Source organism: Pongo abelii, chromosome 2 (genome assembly GCF_028885655.2).
Source record: "Pongo abelii isolate AG06213 chromosome 2, NHGRI_mPonAbe1-v2.0_pri, whole genome shotgun sequence".
NCBI classification, from domain to species: domain Eukaryota; kingdom Metazoa; phylum Chordata; class Mammalia; order Primates; family Hominidae; genus Pongo; species Pongo abelii.
Window position 1 is genome coordinate 103,830,020 of NC_085928.1, and position 18,976 is coordinate 103,848,995.

The 18,976-nt window shown below is 56.0% G+C and overlaps 3 protein-coding genes and 1 long non-coding RNA gene across 8 annotated transcripts in view; 1 reads left to right on the forward strand and 3 right to left on the reverse strand.

Annotated features, from left to right (window-relative positions):
* MAPKAPK3 (MAPK activated protein kinase 3) overlaps nucleotides 1-2,229 on the reverse strand; it is a 32,248-nt gene extending 30,019 nt beyond the window's left edge. Inside the window, exons 1-2 of one of the 4 annotated variants that reach the window (XM_002813704.6) lie at nucleotides 2,062-2,229; nucleotides 1,504-1,774 (exon numbers count right to left, since the gene is read on the reverse strand). In XM_002813704.6, coding sequence (XP_002813750.1) covers nucleotides 1,504-1,722 — 219 coding nt within the window. In that variant the 5' untranslated portion in view covers nucleotides 1,723-1,774; nucleotides 2,062-2,229. Of the gene's footprint in view, nucleotides 1-1,503; nucleotides 1,775-2,046 lie in introns of all 4 variants that reach the window. The other 3 variants (XM_009238968.3, XM_054550676.2, XM_063722086.1) reach the window with 3 other exon arrangements.
* Nucleotides 2,230-4,290: 2,061 nt separating this feature from the next.
* On the reverse strand, nucleotides 4,291-7,358 carry LOC129058250 (uncharacterized). Its single transcript, XR_008523289.2, has 3 exons — nucleotides 7,182-7,358; nucleotides 6,293-6,387; nucleotides 4,291-5,485 (listed from the first exon to the last, which is right to left on the reverse strand). It is a non-coding gene; the product is annotated as an uncharacterized LOC129058250 (long non-coding RNA).
* Nucleotides 7,359-7,362: 4 nt separating this feature from the next.
* Nucleotides 7,363-12,758, forward strand: CISH (cytokine inducible SH2 containing protein). 2 transcript variants are annotated; one of them, XM_002813706.4, is made up of 3 exons: nucleotides 7,363-7,609; nucleotides 10,663-10,883; nucleotides 11,114-12,758. In XM_002813706.4, the coding sequence occupies exons 1-3, from the start codon at nucleotides 7,590-7,592 to the stop codon at nucleotides 11,647-11,649; spliced, it is 777 nt and encodes a 258-aa protein (XP_002813752.3). In that variant the 5' UTR covers nucleotides 7,363-7,589; the 3' UTR covers nucleotides 11,650-12,758. The 2 variants fall into 2 exon arrangements, with proteins under 2 accessions (XP_002813752.3, XP_054406660.2); XM_054550685.2 differs by having other exon boundaries at nucleotides 7,400-8,869.
* HEMK1 (HemK methyltransferase family member 1) overlaps nucleotides 12,469-18,976 on the reverse strand; it is a 35,719-nt gene continuing 29,211 nt past the window's right edge. The window contains exon 13 of the transcript XR_008523288.2: nucleotides 12,469-12,587. The gene's annotated coding sequence lies outside the window, so the exon portion shown is untranslated. The remainder of the gene's footprint in view (nucleotides 12,588-18,976) is intronic.

Genomic DNA, 18,976 nt, shown 5'->3' on the forward strand with positions numbered 1-18,976 from the left:
GGAAGGACACAGAGAGCTGGGTCCAGCTCCCTGCTCAGATGCTTTAAGATCTTGTACCTTAAATCTAGAGATCCTGTAACCTCTCCAGACCTGTATCAGGTCCTGTACCAAGTGCTTTAAACGTATAATCTCACTTCATGTTCACAACAACTCCTTATCTTTCCCCATGAATAGATGCAGAAACCTGGCTTCCAGAGTCTAGGATATCATCCAAGGTCATGAAACTGGCAAACACAGGATACCTATTAGCCATATCTAGAGGACTCTGCACTTGGACTCATAATTAAAACTTGTGTAAAGGCCGGGCGCGGTGGCTCACGCCTGTAATCCCAGCACTTTGGGAGGCCGAGGCAGGTGGATCACGAGGTCAAGAGAATGAGACCATCCTGGCCAACGTCGTGACCTGTCTTTACTAAAAATACAAAAAATAAGCTGGGCGTGGTGGCACAGGCCTGTAGTCCCAGCTACTCAGGAGGCTGAGGCAGAAAAATCGCTTGAACCTGGGAGGTGGAGGTTGCAGTGAGCCAAGATTGTGCCACTGCACTCCAGCCTGGCGACAGAGCGAGACTCTGTCTCAAAAAAAAAAAAAAATCTTTTGTAAAATGAGAAGGGCCTTTGCTGTACTTCTAGCCTCCAGGAGCCACTATCCCTGCCATGTTCTACCCATCCATTGGCACAAGCTACAAATGAGTAAAGACCCCAGAGATGACAGATTTAAGGGATTCTGGGTATGGGGTGTGGCCCTAGGCCCAGAACTGTATACCTTAAGCCGGAACCAGGTACCCGCCCCCAGCATCCCCCTGACCCCCACCATGCCACCTATATCAGCATGCCAGGTCTCCAGGGAGCCTACAGTCTGAGTTGGTTAGATGGCTGGCCCGCCCTCTGCCCAGGAACCAGGGGTGGGTTGGACCAGGGCCTGTCCCTTTCAACACAGGACCAGCGACTCATCAGGAGTATATCAGCAGCCTCCTGAGGCTCCACAGGTGCAGTGGGCATCAGCCTTGTCCTCTGGCCAGCCCCGGGAAGCTCACACCACTCCAGCCCAGACAGGCAGCGGCCACAGGGAAGAAGCAGTCCCACCCAAGCCTTGGTGGGGGCTCAGCTTCCAGCAAAGGGAAACAGATCCATTCCAGTCAGAGGAGCTTCACATGGAAGAGGCAGCCAAGCTGAACAAGAGATCCCCTTTGGGCCTGAACACATGGATCCAGCCAGAATCCCAGAGTCAGGAGTCACCCCTTCCCTGCTTCCAGATACAGCATCTCTAGCCATAGTGACTCCACCCCTTGCTCACTGGGACACTCAAAGCTTAGCTAGACTACGCCTCAGTTTCCCCATCTGTAAAGTAGGGAGGACCACAAGCCTGACCTTACAGGACAGTATGACGATGAAACATGTTGTTGAGCATAGGAAGCTTAGCAGGGGCGCTAGACATAGCTTCACCCACAGGCTTCCGCTGTGGACCCTCCAGGATACCCCAGGCTTCAGTGAGGGCTCACTGACCTTCAGGGCACACTTCTGCCCAGTGCGCCGATGGAAGCACTCCAGCACTTTGCCGTTCACACCCAGGCCCAGCACCTGCTTGGACAACTGGTAGTCGTCGGTCACTGCGTACTTCTTGGGCTCCCGCCGCCCCCCCGGAGCACCGCCCAAGCCGGGTCCGCCGGGTGCAACTGGCGGAGGCACAGGGCCTCCCTGCTCCTCTGCTGTTTCACCATCCATGGCCCCCGCGGGGCGCTCAGAGGCGGCCCCAGTCTGGCGCTTCTAGTGGCACCTGGGGGAAAGGGGAAGAGTGAGTCCCGCCCAGACTTTTCCAACACACGCCAGCCTTGGAGCCTCTGAACTGGGCTGGGCTGCGAGTCCGGGGCAAGCTGGGAGTGCTGGACGAACGGCCTGAGAGTACAGACGTGCAGCAGGGGGCGGTGGTCGCGCGGCCGGGTACAAGCGAGCACCGCCCGGGCACGTGTCAAGAAGGGAAGGGGCCGGGCGCCTAATGGCCGCGAGGTCCCCGGGGGAGGCCGCAGAGGGGGCCCAGCGAGGGCGTACCTGGCGGCAACGCACCTTGCTGAGGTATCGGCGAGGGGCAGGAGAGGCTGTCGCGGGAGCTGGCGGCCGCAGAGCGCCCAGGGCCGAGAGTCCCGCTGCCGGCGCCCACGTGACCTCCCCCCCCAACTCCACCCCCCGCTCCCTGCGCGTCATCCCAACTTGGGGCCCCGCTAGGTCAGCCTTAAAGGGCCAGGCGGGCCCCGGCTGGGTCCCGCCCCCGAGCCGCAACAAAATAGGAGGCGTGGCTTCCCGAGGGGGCGGTTACTTCCTCGGTTTCCAGGGACACCCAGGGAGGCCCCTGCACTGGCAGTCCGCTACTATGCGGGTCCCGGGTTTTACTCGCAACCTGGAACGTGACAGCGCAGGACGTCTTATTTCTCTTGAAAGCTCTCCTTGAGTCGGGTGTTTGCTCTGCACGCTGCCAGGTGGCCCTCCAGTATGGCTTGCTAGGCTTCCGACTTGCCTAGTGGTGGCCAACCCTCAGCGTACTCAACTTTTTAACTTTTGCCAACATGCCGAGGGAAGTGGCATCTCGTCGTTGTTGAATTCGCCACTCTTTAGCCTCTGGTGGCTCTGGGCGTCTCCAGCACTGGCGACTGCCCCCTTTTGTGCAGCTCCCGCTCATGCCCTTGACTCGCTGCTTCCCGTTGGTATATACAGCGTCCTGGGGACCAGAAATCTCGAGCTGCCATTTGATCAGATCCGCCAACTTTTCACCTTATGGTTTGGGCTTTTGGCGTCGTGTTTAAAAACTCTCTGCCTCCCATCCGAGTGACAGATATTCTCCATTAGCTTTCTAGTTTTGCCTTGCACATTTAAGTCTCTGTTAAGCCCATCTTAGACTACCTTACGTATTTTGAGCCAGTTTTCCCAACACCGGCTGTCAAACAACTCTCATTTCACAGATGAGGAAAGTGGGACCCCTGGGCAGAAAACAACTTGTCTAGAGCCATAGGGAGGGTGGCTGTGGCTGTCTTCTGGGACAGATCTGAACTACTCGCGCACATCACATCACTCCCCCAATCCGGAAGCGGAGGGACCTGAGCAAGCTGGCTCACTTGGAACTGGGAAGGTGCGGCTCAGGGCAGGGGCTCTGCATCGGCCTCTGCTGTCATCTACAGGCCATCTATAGGACTGCAGGTACCAGGACCTCGGTCCCCCTCAGAGGCGTCTTCCAGCCATCCTATTCCTGGCTCCGGAATTTAGGCCCAGTGAGCGACTTCCCCTCAGCCCCACTGGTTAACACACGCACACTCACAGACCCCTGGGCTGCATGTCCAGGCTCATCAGAGAAGTAGCTCTTGGAAAGATGATCTTCTGTCAATGAATGAGTGAATGAGTGACTGAAAGGGTGCTACAACTTATTAGTGGGTACCCACTGTGTGCAGATGTTGAGTGGAGATGGGGATGGGGCTCTGCCCCTATTTCTTTCAGGCAACCTTCAAGCTAGCAGTGTTCAGTGAAGCAGGAGGCTCCAGACAATAGCCTCAGCTGGCCATAGTGAACACTTCTTGCAGACCAGATGCTGGGAATGTGCTCTCCCTGCAACCCCCTGACCTTACAGAGACTAGAGGAGGTCACACTATCCCTTCTGCCCCACACTACAGACACACAGGACGGAAAAGCCCAGAGAGGTTAAGTGACCTGTCTGAGGTCAGCAGCTGTCATGACAGAGCCCCCATTCCAACTCCAAAGCACAACCTCAGGGCTGGGCTCTTATCCTCAAATCATGGCCTCTCCTAGTCCTTTCTGGCTCCTCACACAGCCACATGTGCAAACATACTCTCACACATATACACATGCAGTCACACCTTTACACATGTGCACACACATGCATATAACACGTGTAAACACACATGCACATAACACACATGCACACAGATACACATGCACATGTGCACACACACATGCATTTATGCCCAGCTGGACCCAGGATTGATGTCCCTGAGCCCAACCTGAGAATCTGATTCAAGATCTCAGAGCCTCTTTGAAAGCCCTATGATCTGGAATCTTCTACTGCTGGGGGGAGCCAAAGAAGGCTCTGCTCTCTGAAGGCAACTAGTTTGAGCCTGGTGAACCTGAGGCTGAGCAAGATGTCATTCTGGTGAGCAGAAGGCTAGGCAGCTGAGGGTGAAGGCTGGCTCCTTGCCCCAGCCAAAGGCATCTCACTGAATGTTCTGTGAAGATGTCTTCTTTCTTTAAAATGGAGTTAGATTATAACTGCTCTACAAATTTTATAATTGTATTTTTTAAGCTGGTCTCTTTTTATTAAAATTTTAAGTTGCATAAGTAAAACTTCCTCATTGTAATTAATTCAAATTATACAGAAGTATGAAAAGTAAAGCAAAGGTGCTGCTTCTCCCCTCCCAGTCCCTATAACCAGTGTCCATGCTTCCACAGGCACACGCATTCCCCACATGGGTCCATCGGAGAGATGCCTTGAAACTACTCACTTAGCCCAGGAAAGTCAGAATACGTGGTTTCCCTTAGTGCTCATGTTCCAGCAACCACCTGCCACATCCCCTCCACAATGATGGGAGGATTTGGCATGCAGGATGGCTAGGCCTGGTCAGGAGTGGGTTCGTGGTGGCAGACTCTGCCACACAGCCCTTCATATAGCTGTGTGTCCAAGGGGACAGAGACTTTGGAATAGCTTAAAGTGAGGGGGGCTAAGTCCTACACACACACACACACACACACACACACACACAGACACACACACACACATTCTGTCCTTCCTGGAGAGGGGAGGCTGCACATGGTGAGAGGATGGAGGCCAAATGAGCGAGACTTCGGGGAAGGCACTGCTGTGTATTCTTGTGATTCATCGTGTGATTGTTCTGGGTAGGGAGTGGCAGGGGAATCTTGCAGTAAGGTCAATCCCTGGAGTGCAGGTGAGGGATTATCCTAGAAGGGAGGAATCTATGGAGATTTGGCTAGTGAGGGCATGAGAGGGGGCACCGCTAGGTGGCAGTGTGGGCCCAGCAATCAGAGCCAGGGCTTCTAGGAAGCAGCCAGGGCAGGAGAATTAAGTACTAAGTTGGCCAGAGGGACCCAACTTAGTACTTGGGGCAGAACAGGGGCACATCACTGTTCCCAGCATGCAGGTGAGGTGCACAGTGCTGTCATATTCACACACACACACAAATAGTTGCAAGGCCAAAACCCTTGGGACCCTTTGGTTTACACATAGATCGCATAATCACTGACCTCTGTAGGAGATACTTTCAAAGGGACACCCATGGTGCTCTGACATTGACAGGCCTGGGGGCAGAGAAGCTTCACTGAGGACCTTAAAGCTGGATGTCTAGGAGTCGGCAGATCACCAGCACCCATAGAGGAAGTAGGAGAAAGTGTGTAGGCTCCTGGCTTAAACCATTACTTGCCAGCTGGGAGATCTAAGGTATATTGTAACCTCTCCATGCCTCAGTTTCCTCACCTGTAAAGAGGAGATAAGTGCTTGACACATAGTAAGTGTTCAGTTGAATAGTCATGGTGAGGGGGAAGAAGTATAGTTTTGGTAGAGAGCTTGGGATTTGGCCCCATAAGAGACCCAAGTTCAAAATTGTAACTCCATTGCCTGGCAGCCGCAAAGTCCTTTTGTCTTCATAGTAATGAGACGGTAGACAGTTCCTACTGGTAAGTCAGTTGTCCACACAGGGGCCGCATACCAGGCTATCCAGGTATCCCAGCCCTCAAAGTGGGTTATAAGGTATCCATCCCCCCTACCCCCTTTCCAAGAAAGTGGCTTCTGACCAACTCAGGAGGGGGCTGGCAGAGTTGCACTCATGAAGCCCGGCTTCCCTTCAGGAAAGCTACAGAGAAGTGACTGCCCCGAAATCTGAAACTTAACCATTTTTCCCCCAGTTTCACAGGGTTTTGCTTTCAGGTTTCTTTTGCCCTCTGCCATTCTGGGCAGAGCAAGCTGAGCCCTGTCTTCCCTGGACGCTATCGTTCAGGCCCTTCAACATGGCCAGGGGTCTATCATCCCTGCCCAGGATCTCAAAGCTAGACTCCTTTCTGGGGACCCTGGGGGCACACACTGGGAGGGGGTTGGGGGTGGGGAGTGGACCCTGCAGCCTCTCCAAATGCCACAGTTCTTCTGGCCCAAGGGTTTGGAGGATATTCACATAGACCCTATAGTCCTTCAAGATGCTCCATAGTGAATCCAGTGAACTGAAAAAAGGTGGAGAGGGTCCTGGTAGGGGTGTGGGCTTCTGATTCAGAGCTGGGATCAAGCTCTTACCCTGCCATTTCCTAGCATTTGTTCCCTGGGGCTGTCTTCTGTCTGCATAACGGGAGCAACACCAGTTGTAGAGGATCAAATGCAGCAAGTACTCCCTGTAGATAAGAGCGAGTGTTACTACTCTGCCCCCGCCATCCTGCCCCAACCTCTATCACCCTACTCCCAGATTATCTCCCTATGTTTTGAGCTGCAGGACTCTCTCTCTCAGCATTTTTTTTCTGGCGTGGGGTGGGGGTGGTGGGCACCAACCCAGAGTCCGGGCCATCTGGGGCTGTCTCTGCTTCCTTCTCAAATCTGTAGTCTCTTCTACCCTGACTGGCAGGGCCGGCCAGAAACCAGTGCCAGCCAAGACTGGATGGTCTGCCTGATTCGAAAAGTTGGGATGTGCTTTCTCTTTCAACTCTTTTAAAGAAAACGTTCTTGTCTGGATCTTTCTGGCTGTGGTGACCGCCGGCTTGACCCCAGTGGACCCACTCATTTCTGGAACCGTCCTCTGCACCCCGCCCTGCCCTAAGTCCCGCTCCAGACCTCACCCCATGCCACCCAATCCGACACCCGACACACAGAGTCCTAGGGTCCAGGAGCGGCCGTCCCAACACGGGGCACTTTCACACGCCGACAGACCTCCATCGAGGAGCGGCTTGCAGGGAGGACAAGCCCGGGACTCCGCCCCCCGCCCTGCCACGAGTTCCACCGCGAGATAAGAGGGCCCTTCCCCAACGACGCAGAATGCCAGAAGGCAATCTGGGCGCGGGTTGCTGAGCCCGGGCCCCTCCTTAACTTCCCCGACCCGGTCTTTCCCCGCTGATCTCTCCGTCCTGCCCCGCTGGGTAGCTTCAGCCCCGAGTCCACGCGCTGCTATTGGCCCTCCCCGACCGCTCGGCTCCACCTTCAGCGTCGCGATTGGTCGGCTCGCGGGGCCCCGCCCCGTTTTCCTGGAAAGTTCTTGGAAATCTGTCAAGGTATTTCCTTTCACTGCCCAGGGCTCCAGACCCGGCGACGGCGCCCGCGCACCCCGCCCGGGCCCCACCGCTCAGCCCGCGGTTCTAGGAAGACGCCGCTTCCGGGAAGGGCTGGAACGCGGCAGACAAAGGATTAGGCAGCAGCTCGCCCCGCCCCGCTTGTCTGGCCCGCCCCCCTAGCCCTCGCAGGCAGTCCGCGCCACTGCCTCTCAGTCCCTGCCCTGCGCCCGCGCGCCCCAGGAGCCTACCCAGCACGCGCTCCGCGCCCACTGCTTCCCTCCCGCCGCCGCCGTCCAGCCGAGTCCCCACTCCGGAGTCGCCGCTGCCGCGGGGACATGGTCCTCTGCGTTCAGGGGTAAGCGCGGCTCTCTGCCCCCTCCCAGCCACCATGAGGGGCGCACGGGAGAACAGGGGCTTCGTGCTAGCTGCCGGGCATTGGGAGGGCTTGACGGGCCAGAGGTGACTGAGCGCAGACGGACCTCAGGAGCGAGGCTCTGTGTGGGGCTGTGACACTCCCACGCCCCGCCCCCACACACTCACCTCAATTCCCACTGTGGATTGGGAAACCGGGGGCTGGCCGGCTAAAGGAGGAACTCACAGGGTGGGCTCAGCCTGGGTTCTCACTGGAGCAGATGGATGCTAACGGCAGGGCGTCCCCCAAGATGTGGCCAACAATCCCAGATATTCTTCTGGGCCCAGAGCACTCTACGTTAGCCTGCCTGCTGCTCTGCCTGCTAGTAACCTTGGACCAGCCCCTGGCCCCCTCTGTCCTGGTGTCCCCTCTCCTGCCCCAGGCTAGCAAGTAGGCTCTTCTTGGGAAGCCAGCCGGAGATCCTTGCCTTTCCTCAGGCTGGCACCTGATGGTCAGCAACTCTCGGGAGGCCCTGGGTTTGGCCTGGTCCTGCTTGGGGTACCCCCACAATCGTCTCACAACCCTGTCTCAGCCCAGTCTGGGATCCCAATGTGAGAAGGACCTTGGCTCCTGCCTCTCATCTTCAAATTTCCCAGACTTGAGGTAGGGGACAGTGGAGAGGGGATGCTGATAAGACAGAGTCTTGACCTGAGCTGAGCATTCCTGGCCATCCACTCTGTCCTGAACCTCAGCAACCCCTTCAACCAAAGGGTCTGATGCTGGCCTGGTGATCTGACAGGAGCTCAGGAAGCTCCAAGGAGAGAGGAAGAAGGTATAAATGGGTGTTCTGCACTCAGGGAGGACTGGGTGGCTGTGCTTATCACAACTGGCCTGGTGCCAAGTCAGGGAGGGTGGAAGGTGAGGCCAAGAAAGAGGACATGGAGGTGCTGGGAAAACTACTTCTCCCTTGCTGTCTCCAGCAAATTCCTTCCTCCTGTCTGCATTCTGGGACTCCTGAATACCTGCCCCTCTACTGCCTTCCACCCCAGGAGCCTCCCCCTGCATTCTGGGGTCCCATAGCCTCTTTCACTTTTTACCCTAGGTGAGCACCTCCTTGTAAGCTCAGGGCCACTGTTGGGTGTTGGGGAACAAAGTTTTTAACACACTGCTGTGCTCCAAAGCAGGCACACACATGTACCTAGAACACACCAGCCACTGTCCCTACCATGATGATGACACAGCCATGGACACACCCCTGCCCAGGTACACACTCACCAGGAGCTTGTGGCGATCAACACAGCTATTCATACACCCAGCTACCACATCAGCCCCAGAGGTGCCCACACCTACATGTGGGATCTGAGGACCGGCTAAGCTATCTGGACGTGGCCACCCACAGAGGTTCCAGCCTGACTGGCTAGCCACCAACCTTGCTCCTGGGAAGGTAGCTCTGGGCCCCAGCAGGCAGGTCATCTCAAAATTTGGCCTCCAGCTCTCCAAGAGGGATTTCTGAGCTCCCACAGTACAGCCAGGGTAGGTGTGGAAAAGTTTTTGGCAGGCTGTGGTGTGCCAGAGTTGTGTGGCCCTTTCTCACTGTGAGTGGTCATAGGGCCATGATTTGTTAGAACCTAGAGGGCCACCTATAACCTACACAGGAGTCAGGTCTGGCTCCTGCCACCAGCTCCTGCCTACCCCTTCCTGCCTCACAAGCAATACTGGTGCTGTTTGCCCATGCTGTCCTCTCTACCTGGGGTCCCTTCCCCCAGCTCCTTCCTTTGGCCTGGAAGACTCAGCTCAGGAGCAAGCAGACCCTGACTCCCCCATGACACCTGCAGTTTTATGACTTTGCATTATAATTACTCTTAGTGTCATCTTCCCCAGCCAGTCTGGTTCTCCTTGAGGGCAAGGCCATGGTTTCATTATCGCAGTGTCCTGAGGCCCAGCCAGGGACTAGACCCAGAACTAAGGCTTGGAGATGTATTTTGCAAGGAGTGAGGGAGGAGCAGCAGTCTTCCTGGGGAAGTAGAGTCAGTCCCTGCTGCCCTCCCAAGGAGGAAGCCCTAGTATCACCCTGCTGGGTGGGCTTCCCCTAGGAGAAAGCTGCTACTCAGATTTTGGTCGGCTCAGTTCCCCCAACCCCAGCCATCCAAGAATATGGTGTTACTGAACCTCTCAGTGTATGGGTTGGTGGGACCCTTTATTGCGGAAAAGAGAAACTGAAGCCCAGTGAAGAGCAAGCTTTGTATAAGATCATAGAGCCTGGTAGGGCTGGCTTGCCAGGGTGGGATCTGGAGTGTGGGTTAGGTCCCTGCCCTTTGGTGGGAGCTCATACTGACAGGAGGTGAGACTTGCCAGTGCCTTTAGAGGCCACTGTCCACCCCAGACCCTCCACTGGGAGAAGCAGAGGCCAGGATAGGCTGACTTGTATGGGTAGGGGATTATTTCAGTCTCTAAGTCCTGGCCAGTGTGGACCTAGGTCCCTCTGAGAGACATTCCTATCCATGGGGAGGTAGCATGTGACCTCAGGCAGCCTACCATAATCCTGGGGCTTCTCTGGAGGACCCCACACAGATCTATCGTAGGATAAATCTACCTGTCTATTGTAGACCTATCTCTCAACTAGGACCGTTCATCAGTGGGCCATTTAATCAGCCCACCTCAGCCAGGAGGGCACAAACATGAAGCTACTTTGCACTGAATCCTTTGCACTGAATCCAATCCAGTGTGGTGAGAACATTAGAAATGCCTATAGGGAATGATCTGTGTTTTTGGTTGATATAAAATAGTGATTAATTACTGTTTAGTAAATGCAGGGCAGTGGAAAAGAATCTTTCAAAAGAGGATCCCCACATGGAAACAATCAAGGTGGCTTTTGTGATGACAAGTGGGGAACGAGATACTGGACTAACTGAGCCCATGGCTGGGTAGAGGGGAAGCTGAGGCTCATAGTGAGATGGGCCAGCCAGAGGTCATAAAACTAGTCTGGGGCATAGGGGGGTCTCTGGAGATGGGGGAAGCATGGGTCCTCCACTCACTGCTCATCCACTGCCTTCTAGACCTCGTCCTTTGCTGGCTGTGGAGCGGAGTGGGCAGCGGCCCCTGTGGGCCCCGTCCCTGGAACTGCCCGAGCCAGTCATGCAGCCCTTGCCTGCTGGGGCCTTCCTCGAGGAGGTGGCAGAGGGTACCCCAGCCCAGACAGAGAGTGAGCCAAAGGTGCTGGACCCAGAGGAGGATCTGCTGTGCATAGCCAAGACCTTCTCCTACCTTCGGGAATCTGGTGAGTCTGAGGGGGAAGGCAGGCCTTTTCCTGAGTAGTCTGGTGGGAGAAGCTTAGTTCTGCCTTTGAGTCTGATTTGGGAGGCATAGCCCTGCCCAGGAGAGTCTGATGGGAGAGGCACAGCCCTCTCTAGGGAAGTGTGAAGCGGGAGGCACTGCCTTGACTTGCCCTGGATTGGTTACCCCAGCTAATTTCCACTATGTCCCTTGGCCCCCTCTGCACTTGCCTAGGCTGGTATTGGGGTTCCATTACGGCCAGCGAGGCCCGGCAACACCTGCAGAAGATGCCAGAAGGCACATTCTTAGTACGTGACAGCACCCACCCCAGCTACCTGTTCACGCTGTCAGTGAAAACCACTCGTGGCCCCACCAATGTGCGCATTGAGTATGCCGACTCCAGCTTCCGTCTGGACTCCAACTGCTTGTCCAGGCCACGCATCCTGGCCTTTCCGGATGTGGTCAGCCTTGTGCAGCACTATGTGGCCTCCTGCACTGCTGATACCCGAAGCGACAGCCCTGATCCTGCTCCCACTCCGGCCCTGCCTATGCCTAAGGAGGATGCGCCTAGTGACCCAGCACTGCCTGCTCCTCCACTAGCCACTGCTGTACACCTAAAACTGGTGCAGCCCTTTGTACGCAGAAGCAGTGCCCGCAGCCTGCAACACCTGTGCCGCCTTGTCATCAACCGTCTGGTGGCCGACGTGGACTGCCTGCCACTGCCCCGGCGCATGGCCGACTACCTCCGGCAGTACCCCTTCCAGCTCTGACTGTGCGGGGCAATCTGCCCAGCCTCACCCAGTCGCACCCTGGAGGGGACATCAGCCCCAGCTGGACTTGGGCCCCCACTGTCCCTCCTCCAGGCATCCTGATGCCTGCATACCTCTGGCAGCTGGCCCAGGAAGAGCCAGCAAGAGCAAGGCATGGGAGAGGGGAGGTGTCACACAACTTGGAGGTAAATGCCCCCAGGCCGCATGTGGCTTCATTATACTGAGCCATGTGTCAGAGGATGGGGAGACAGGCAGGACCTTGTCTCACCTGTGGGCTGGGCCCAGACCTCCACTCGCTTGCCTGCCCTGGCCACCTGAACTGTATGGGCACTCTCAGCCCTGGTTTTTCAATCCCCAGGGTCGGGTAGGACCCCTACTGGCAGCCAGCCTCTGTTTCTGGGAGGATGACAGGCAGAGGAACTGAGATCGACAGTGACTAGTGACCCCTTGTTGAGGGGTAAGCCAGGCTAGGGGACTGCACAATTATACACTATTTATTTATTTATTCTCCTTGGGGTTGGTGTCGGGGTGAGCCAACCCCACCTCTATGCCCTGAGCCCTGGTAGTCCAGAGACCCCAACTCTGCCCTGGCTTCTCTGGTTCTTCCCTGTGGAGAGCCCATCCTGTTGCTGGAACCAAGGCAATCCTGGATGTCCTGGTACTGACCCACCTGTCTGTGAATGTGTCCACTCTCTTCTGCCCCCAGCCATATTTGGGGAGAATGGACAACTACAATAGATAAGAAAATGCAGCTGGAGCCTCAGTCCCCAGCAGAGCCTGTGTCTCACCCCCTCACAAGACAGAGCTGTATCTGCATAGAGCTGGTCTCACTGTGGCGCAGGCCCGGAGGGAGTGCCTGTGCTGTCAGAAAGAGGGGGTGCTGGTTTGAGGGCCGCCGATGCAGTTCTGCTAGGTCTGCTTCCTGCCCAGGAAGGTGCCTGCACATGAGAGGAAAGAAATACACATCTGATAAGACTTCATGAAATAATAATTATAACGAAGAACAGTTTGGTGGTCTTTTCTCTTCCACTGATTTTTCTGTAATGACATTATACCTTTATAACCTCTTTATTTTATTACCTCTATAATAAAATAATACCTTTCATGTACAGAGCCCTCAATGGGGCCGCTTTTGAGTTGTGTACACAATGTGTCCCCTTTGATCTTGTTATCATTAGCCCCCATTCGATATTTGGGCTAGCAGAGAGGCCCAGAAATTCTATATGGCTGAGCAGTCCCTGCTGGGGACTCATGAAGGAGTGGAGGAGACAGGGAGCAGCCTCTCCTCTCATCTCCCCTGGGTCCCCTTGGGAAATGGGAGCTAGGAGACGAAGGCCAGTTAGACTGCCTGCAGGGTGACTGTCCCGGCCACTGCCAGGCGAGGGCTGGGGGGAGGGTGGCAGAGGTGCGCCAGCCCTGAGAGATGTGTAAACAAGAAATGCCAACTCCAAATCGCAAGTGGAGAATACCCAGGGAGAGAGAGCTGTGGACCACTCCTGGGGTCAGTGTTTTGAGATGAGGAAACTAGTAGTCAGAGAAGTCAGGGCTGGTTCTCCCAGGAAGAAGGTACAGTGAGTGCAAAGGCATCAAGGCATGACTGGGAGGCGCGTGTTCCTGACACACAGAACTGAAGAGGGCTTGCTCTGTGCAGTGGGGCAGGGCAATTGAATCGGGGTAGGGGCCAGTGAGCTGGCGGAGTCTGGCCTGGGGTGGAGGTGTCCGGGTTCTGGTCCAGACTGGTTGGGATTGGGGGATCCTTTCTTCTCTCTCAGGGTCAGCACACCAAAAGTGTGTGGAAGAGCAATTACAATGAAAACACCCTCCATTACCGGACAGTCTGACTTTGGAACACTATCTGTTGAGATCTTCCTGTGTCCCGAAGTTTTCCGCACCTTTGCTTGAGGGCCCCACAGGAAAGCTTCTCTAAAGCTTTCTAACCTTTATTCTGGAAACAATCCTAACCTTCCTGTTGTCTTAGCCCTCAAGCAATTAGAAGTCTTAGAGTAGAAGAGACATTTGTTGGCGGGTTGAGAGCAAGGAGGGGTGAGGAGTGATACGCTGATTACAGGGAGGGGTGAGGACGAGGATAGACAGCAAGAACCATGGAGTTCACACAGGACCCTGGGGACATGGAGGCAGTCATGGCAAAGAATAGGTCTGACGTTAGGTGAGAGTGAGCAAGAGGTGGGTGATGGAGGGAGGGCTGTCTTTCCTGGATGTGGCGCCCAGACCCAGGTGGCCAGCCACGTGCCTTCCCTGTTACTGGCGGCGGCCTGAGCGCTTGGCTGTCTGTAGGGCCAGATGGCACGCTTCCTCCAGGTCACCATGACCCAGCCAGGGGTATTTGCAGTTCCTCATTCCTTCAGTCTGAATTTCAGCTGCTTCATTGCTTCCAGAATGCCTGAGGTAACCCCTCTGTCTGCTTCACCCCTAGATTTGAGTCACCTAGTGGATGGGTAGTGGATACAGAAGGGCCAGTGTCAAGCTGTTCCTCACCTGGTGCTGCAGCCTGGACAGAAAGCTGCTGTGGCGAGAGGAAGCACAGAAAACTGCTTTGTCCACAGAGAGAAATGTCTCAAGGTGCCTGCCAAGTGCTGGGCATGGGGCAAGGGCTTGCACCTCATATAGCACTCACCACAACTTTGGGAGTGAAGTCCAAATATTACCCACGCTCCACAGATGAGGAAACTGAGGCTCAGAGCAGGGAAGGGGCTGACCGCAGCCACTCAACAAGTGGGGCTCAGGGCAGAGCTAACCCTGGGGGGTCCTGACTGACCTTTTGTCCCCTGGATTGCTACATGAGATGGGGAGGACAGGGATGGCGGCTTCCAGGCAAGTTGCTCTTGGACGCTGTTTTCTATCTCCTGGTCTCCCTGCCTGCTGAGAGCTCTTGGCCACTGGCCTGGCCACCAAGGTCCTGTTCTTTTCACCCTGGCCTCAGCTCAAGCCAGGGCCCAGCTCCTGTCTGGGGAGGGGCTGCCAGCTACTTCTGACCCCCAACAGGTTCCAGGTTCCATCTTCTTTTCTTGTTTCCCTGCCAGGGTAGTGAATGATGCCTGCCCAGACCCCAATCAGAGACTCAGCCTAACAGATGCTGAAGATCCTCTGGCCAACGTGATCACCACTGTGTGGTCCTGGCCTAGTAAAAGGGGCACGCATGTTGACACTAGCCAGGAACAAAGGGATGAGCCTTCTGGTGGGTGCAAGGACCCTGCACAACATACAAACAGTAACGAAGGTCACACTTTATCATTAAGTGCTCCACCAGCACATGTGCTCCAAAGGTACCAACTGGGCCAGACTCCATCTAGGTCCTGGGGACAGCAGGGAACAAGACAGACACGGTCCCCATACTCATTGGGCTTGTGGACTAGTGGGAGAGACAGAGAGTGAACTAGTGAACAAATGGGTGCGTAGGACAAGCTTTGAGAGTGTAAAGAAAGAAAAGCAGTGGGGGTGGGGAGAGTAACTTTGGGTACGGGGACACCCTGCAGCTGGGAGGGTGTTGGAGATAGCTCTGCAGCTTTGGGTGGCACTGAGCCTGGAGACCCAGGCAAAGAGCAGGAGCTGGCCATGCAGACAACTTGCAGAAGGGATGTCCCAGGTGAAAGGAACTACAAGTGCAGTGGCCCTGAGGCAGAGACCTAGAGCCCAGAATGGCTGCCCAGGAGGGGTGGGAAGGGCAAAGGAAGCAGGTGGATTTTATTTGAGGATGGCGAAGCACCTCTTCAGAGCCTAGCAGGGGAGTGCCATGATCTGACCCTCATTTCTAAGGGAGGTGTCTGTACTCATGAGGGCCTGGAGGCAAGAGGCCAGAAAGAAGGATCTGGAGGGTAGAGTGTGGGAGCGGGGGCAGGAAGAGGTGAGGGCAGCAACTCTGTGACTCTGGGTTGGGTTCCTCCCCCACTAGCAGAGGTTGTCCTCATCTACAGCTGAAGAGGGAAGGCCTCAGAGAGGGGTGGTGAGAGGCAGAGCCAGAGTTCACATCATGATTCCAGACCTTGTTTGTGTAACCACTGCTCTATTCTGCCTCCAAGGGGCTGGCTTGCTAAAGCCTAGGCACCCACAGGTTCAGAAGGCATGCAGAAGAGTGGGGAGATTCAGGAGGGCTTTCTGGAGGAGGGGGTCTGGGGGCTTGGCCCTAGAGGATTCTGCCTCCAGGTGGGAAATGGGTTTGGAGATTGATCCTGTGTGGTGTCCCTCCCTGGATTCACAAGCTTCCCTCTGGAATGACCTTCAGACAGAAATACTGCTAAGCCATCTAGGTATTTCTTGCTGCCCCCAGCCACACCACTGGGGTATCATTGGTGCCAGTGTGTACATCTCACTAGGTCCCTGCACCTAGGCTGGACTTTTAATCTACTGACTAAGCAAATCTCTCCTGTCCAAGGCTGGACACACATCTGAGTGGGGCTGGGGTCCATGACTAGGCCCACCTCACTCTCAGATGGGGACCCTCCCATCCTGCACGGTTGCCCACAGTGAAGTGGAAGGTGAGGGGCCGGGGGGCCTAAAGGCCTAGAGGACTGACTACGAAGGCAGGAAGACTCAGGGTCTGTGCACAGGACATCCCAGACTTCTCTGGCTCTCATAAAGGCCCTCTTCCTCCAGGAGAAGTAGGCCCCGTGCAAGCCCGGGCAGCCTTTGACACCAACCTGCTAGACCAGTTTTAAGATAAAGTAGGCTTGAGCTTTGCCGGAAATTCAACAGCCTCTCGTGGTGGATGCATCCTCCCTATCCCTCCCTGGCTCCCGTAGACCACCCAAGGGGTCACTCCAAGAGTCACTCTGGGGCAGCAGGCTGGAGTTCCCACATCTGAGACTCAAGCTAGAGGAGGTCCCTGGAGGTTTGATTTTGGTCAGAACACAGACCTCAGAGTGGTTGGAGAGTAGCTGGGCCTGGATGCTGGGGAATGGGGAATGAATGGAAACCGATGCTCATCTCAGCAGGAGGAGACACAGCAGGCCCAGGGAAGGGGAGCTTTTGTGATGTAGTCAAAGCTTCCTGCTCAGTGGAAAGACAGTTGCTTCCATGGCCCGGGCCTCATTAAAGCAGGCAGGGTCTCTGAGGGCTACAGGAACCTAGGATTGCCATGACTCCTCCAGGCAGCCCTCCAGGACTGTCTCACCCACACAGGCCCTACTAGTGAAATGTTTGTGCTGGCACCGATGATGCCCTGATGACATGCCTGGTGGGGAGGGTGGTATCCAGCAAATGCTCCTCAGGGTAGAATCCTGCTCCAGGGACTCTCCCCACACGCAACACCCATGAGCCAGATGGGGCCCTTCCTGTCACCGGAGCTGGGCTCCTCCACCAGAGGTGGGGGTTGCACCCATAGTCCAGACTGGGCCAAAGCTCTGTTCTTCAAAGTGCCTCTCAGCCCTCAGCCTCCTCCCAGGAAGCACTTCACTGCTCCTACCCCCACCAGCCCCACGTCAGCGACATCACTTGGGTGTGTGTGTGTGTGTGTGCACGCGCGCACGCGTGCGTGTGCTGACCTTTCCACTTGGCCAACATTCCTTTGTTTTTCTCAACTCCTTCCAGTGGATGGCTGTGGGAGGAGGAGCTGCTGGGAGAGTAGGTTCTCAGGAAACATTTCCCCCAAAGCCCCAGGGAGACAGAGCCCACGAGACATGAGAAAATGAGGCTTAACCAGAAGGAGAGGTGTTCCAAGGGCAGTTCGAGGGGTGTGGGTGAGAGACAAGGAGAGATCCCTGGCAGAGATCACTGTTAACCCTGGTGTGTGCGTGCCTGCGGGGGTGTGCTCCCGGGCATCCTTGCCAGATCAGCACCATCAGCCTGGCACCTAGTGGGCAAGCTGAGCTTATAAGGGCAGGCGAAGCTGGGTGGCCCTAGAAAGTTGCTGCATCTCGCCGGGACATATATGTCTCAGAGTAGGCCAGGGTCCTGGGTTTGCTGTTGTGGGATCAATTCACTTTCTCTCCTACCCAGAGGCGCCTGGTTGGGAGCTGTGGGCTTTGGGGGCAGGAGCACCTCCTCCCAGCACCTTGACAATACCCCCTTTCTCTTCTGGGTCTTAGTGAGTAACTAGGGTGGGTGCTAGCTTCCAGAGGATCCCTGGGCCTTGTGGAGGGCAGAAGGCCTGGCGTGGGCACCCCCCACCCCCAGCCTGGGTGAGGTGTTTTCACCAGAATTGCAGCAGCTGCGGCTGGAGGCCTCTTCCCAGGAAGAGCAGAGCGCCTCTTCCAAGAACTCAGAGGAGGCCGCAGGCGGGAGGGGGAGCGGGGGAGTTAATTTTAAACCACACTGCCTTCAACGCTTCTCAGGAACTGGTTGCTCAACGTGATCTGGCAGGTCCCAGGCGGCTGGGCAGGCCTGGTGCCAGCTCAGAGGTGGCGCCCCAGGGGGGAGGCCTGGTGACCTTGAGGGAAGTTGGGCCCTGTCCTTGACCACTTATCAGGGCCTGTCCCCCATTCACCTGACCCAACTTGCTGGGGGGTGTGAGGTGGGGTAATTTATTCAGTTCTAACCAGGCAAGGTAAAATTATAACAGGATTAATAACACAAGTGTCATGGCCTTCCAAGGGCCCCAAGACGATCCCATCCCCCTTCCCTGCTCAGAACGTGCCTGTCCTGCACCCTGGCCTGTCCTCTGGAGGTTATCTGATGAGGGCCTATTCTGAGGGTAAGGCCTGTGCTGATTCTCTATGGGATGGGACTCTGGTGCCAGGCTAGTGGGGGGAGTAGAGTGGGGGGGTGGAGGGTGGCATGTGGCAAGCTGGTGGAAATTCTGGACCTAGGGAATGAGCCTCCTTCTTGTGCAGGGAGAACTCATGGGCCCGCACACCATGGTTGACTGCAGTCAAAGCACCTGCATTTCACCGACCTCCTGTTGGAGGTGTTGACCACCCTAGTGTGGCCAACCACTCCTGGCTGACAGCCTAGGCCCACCTCCCAGTGTCTGGTCCATGGGATGTTCTCCCTGCAGAGTTACCTCCCAGGGCACCCCCTTCCCCCACTACCCCCACTGGCTGCCCTCTGAGACCCCAGCAGTCTGGGCAGAGCAGGCCTTGAGTTCTAGGAAAGGATCCTAAGCAAATGCTGCCAAGAGCTGCAGTTCTTGGAACCAGCACTGCAGGGCAAGGGGATACTTCCTGGAACCTGCTGGCCCTTCCAGGGAGTGAGGCTCAGAGGACAGCCAGTGACCTGGGGTAAGTGGGGGGAGAGGGTACTGAGCCCTTAGCTTGGGTCTCTGCCTCCAGGAAGCTCTCCCTGACTGCAGGTGTCTCCTTAGACTCCTCCATCCCGGTGCTGGATCTGGCATGACCTCTGAAGTGCCCAGTGTCCAGCCTGGCAGAGTGGATGA

Excerpts from the sequence above, each read along its gene's own strand:
- CISH (XM_054550685.2), top strand. The coding sequence starts at position 8,799 with ATGTACCTAGAACACACCAGCCACTGTCCCTACCATGATGATGACACA. Across the intron at positions 8,870-10,662 it reads ATGGACACACCCCTGCCCAG|ACCTCGTCCTTTGCTGGCTG; the intron begins GTACACACTCAC and ends ACTGCCTTCTAG. Across the intron at positions 10,884-11,113 it reads CTCCTACCTTCGGGAATCTG|GCTGGTATTGGGGTTCCATT; the intron begins GTGAGTCTGAGG and ends GCACTTGCCTAG.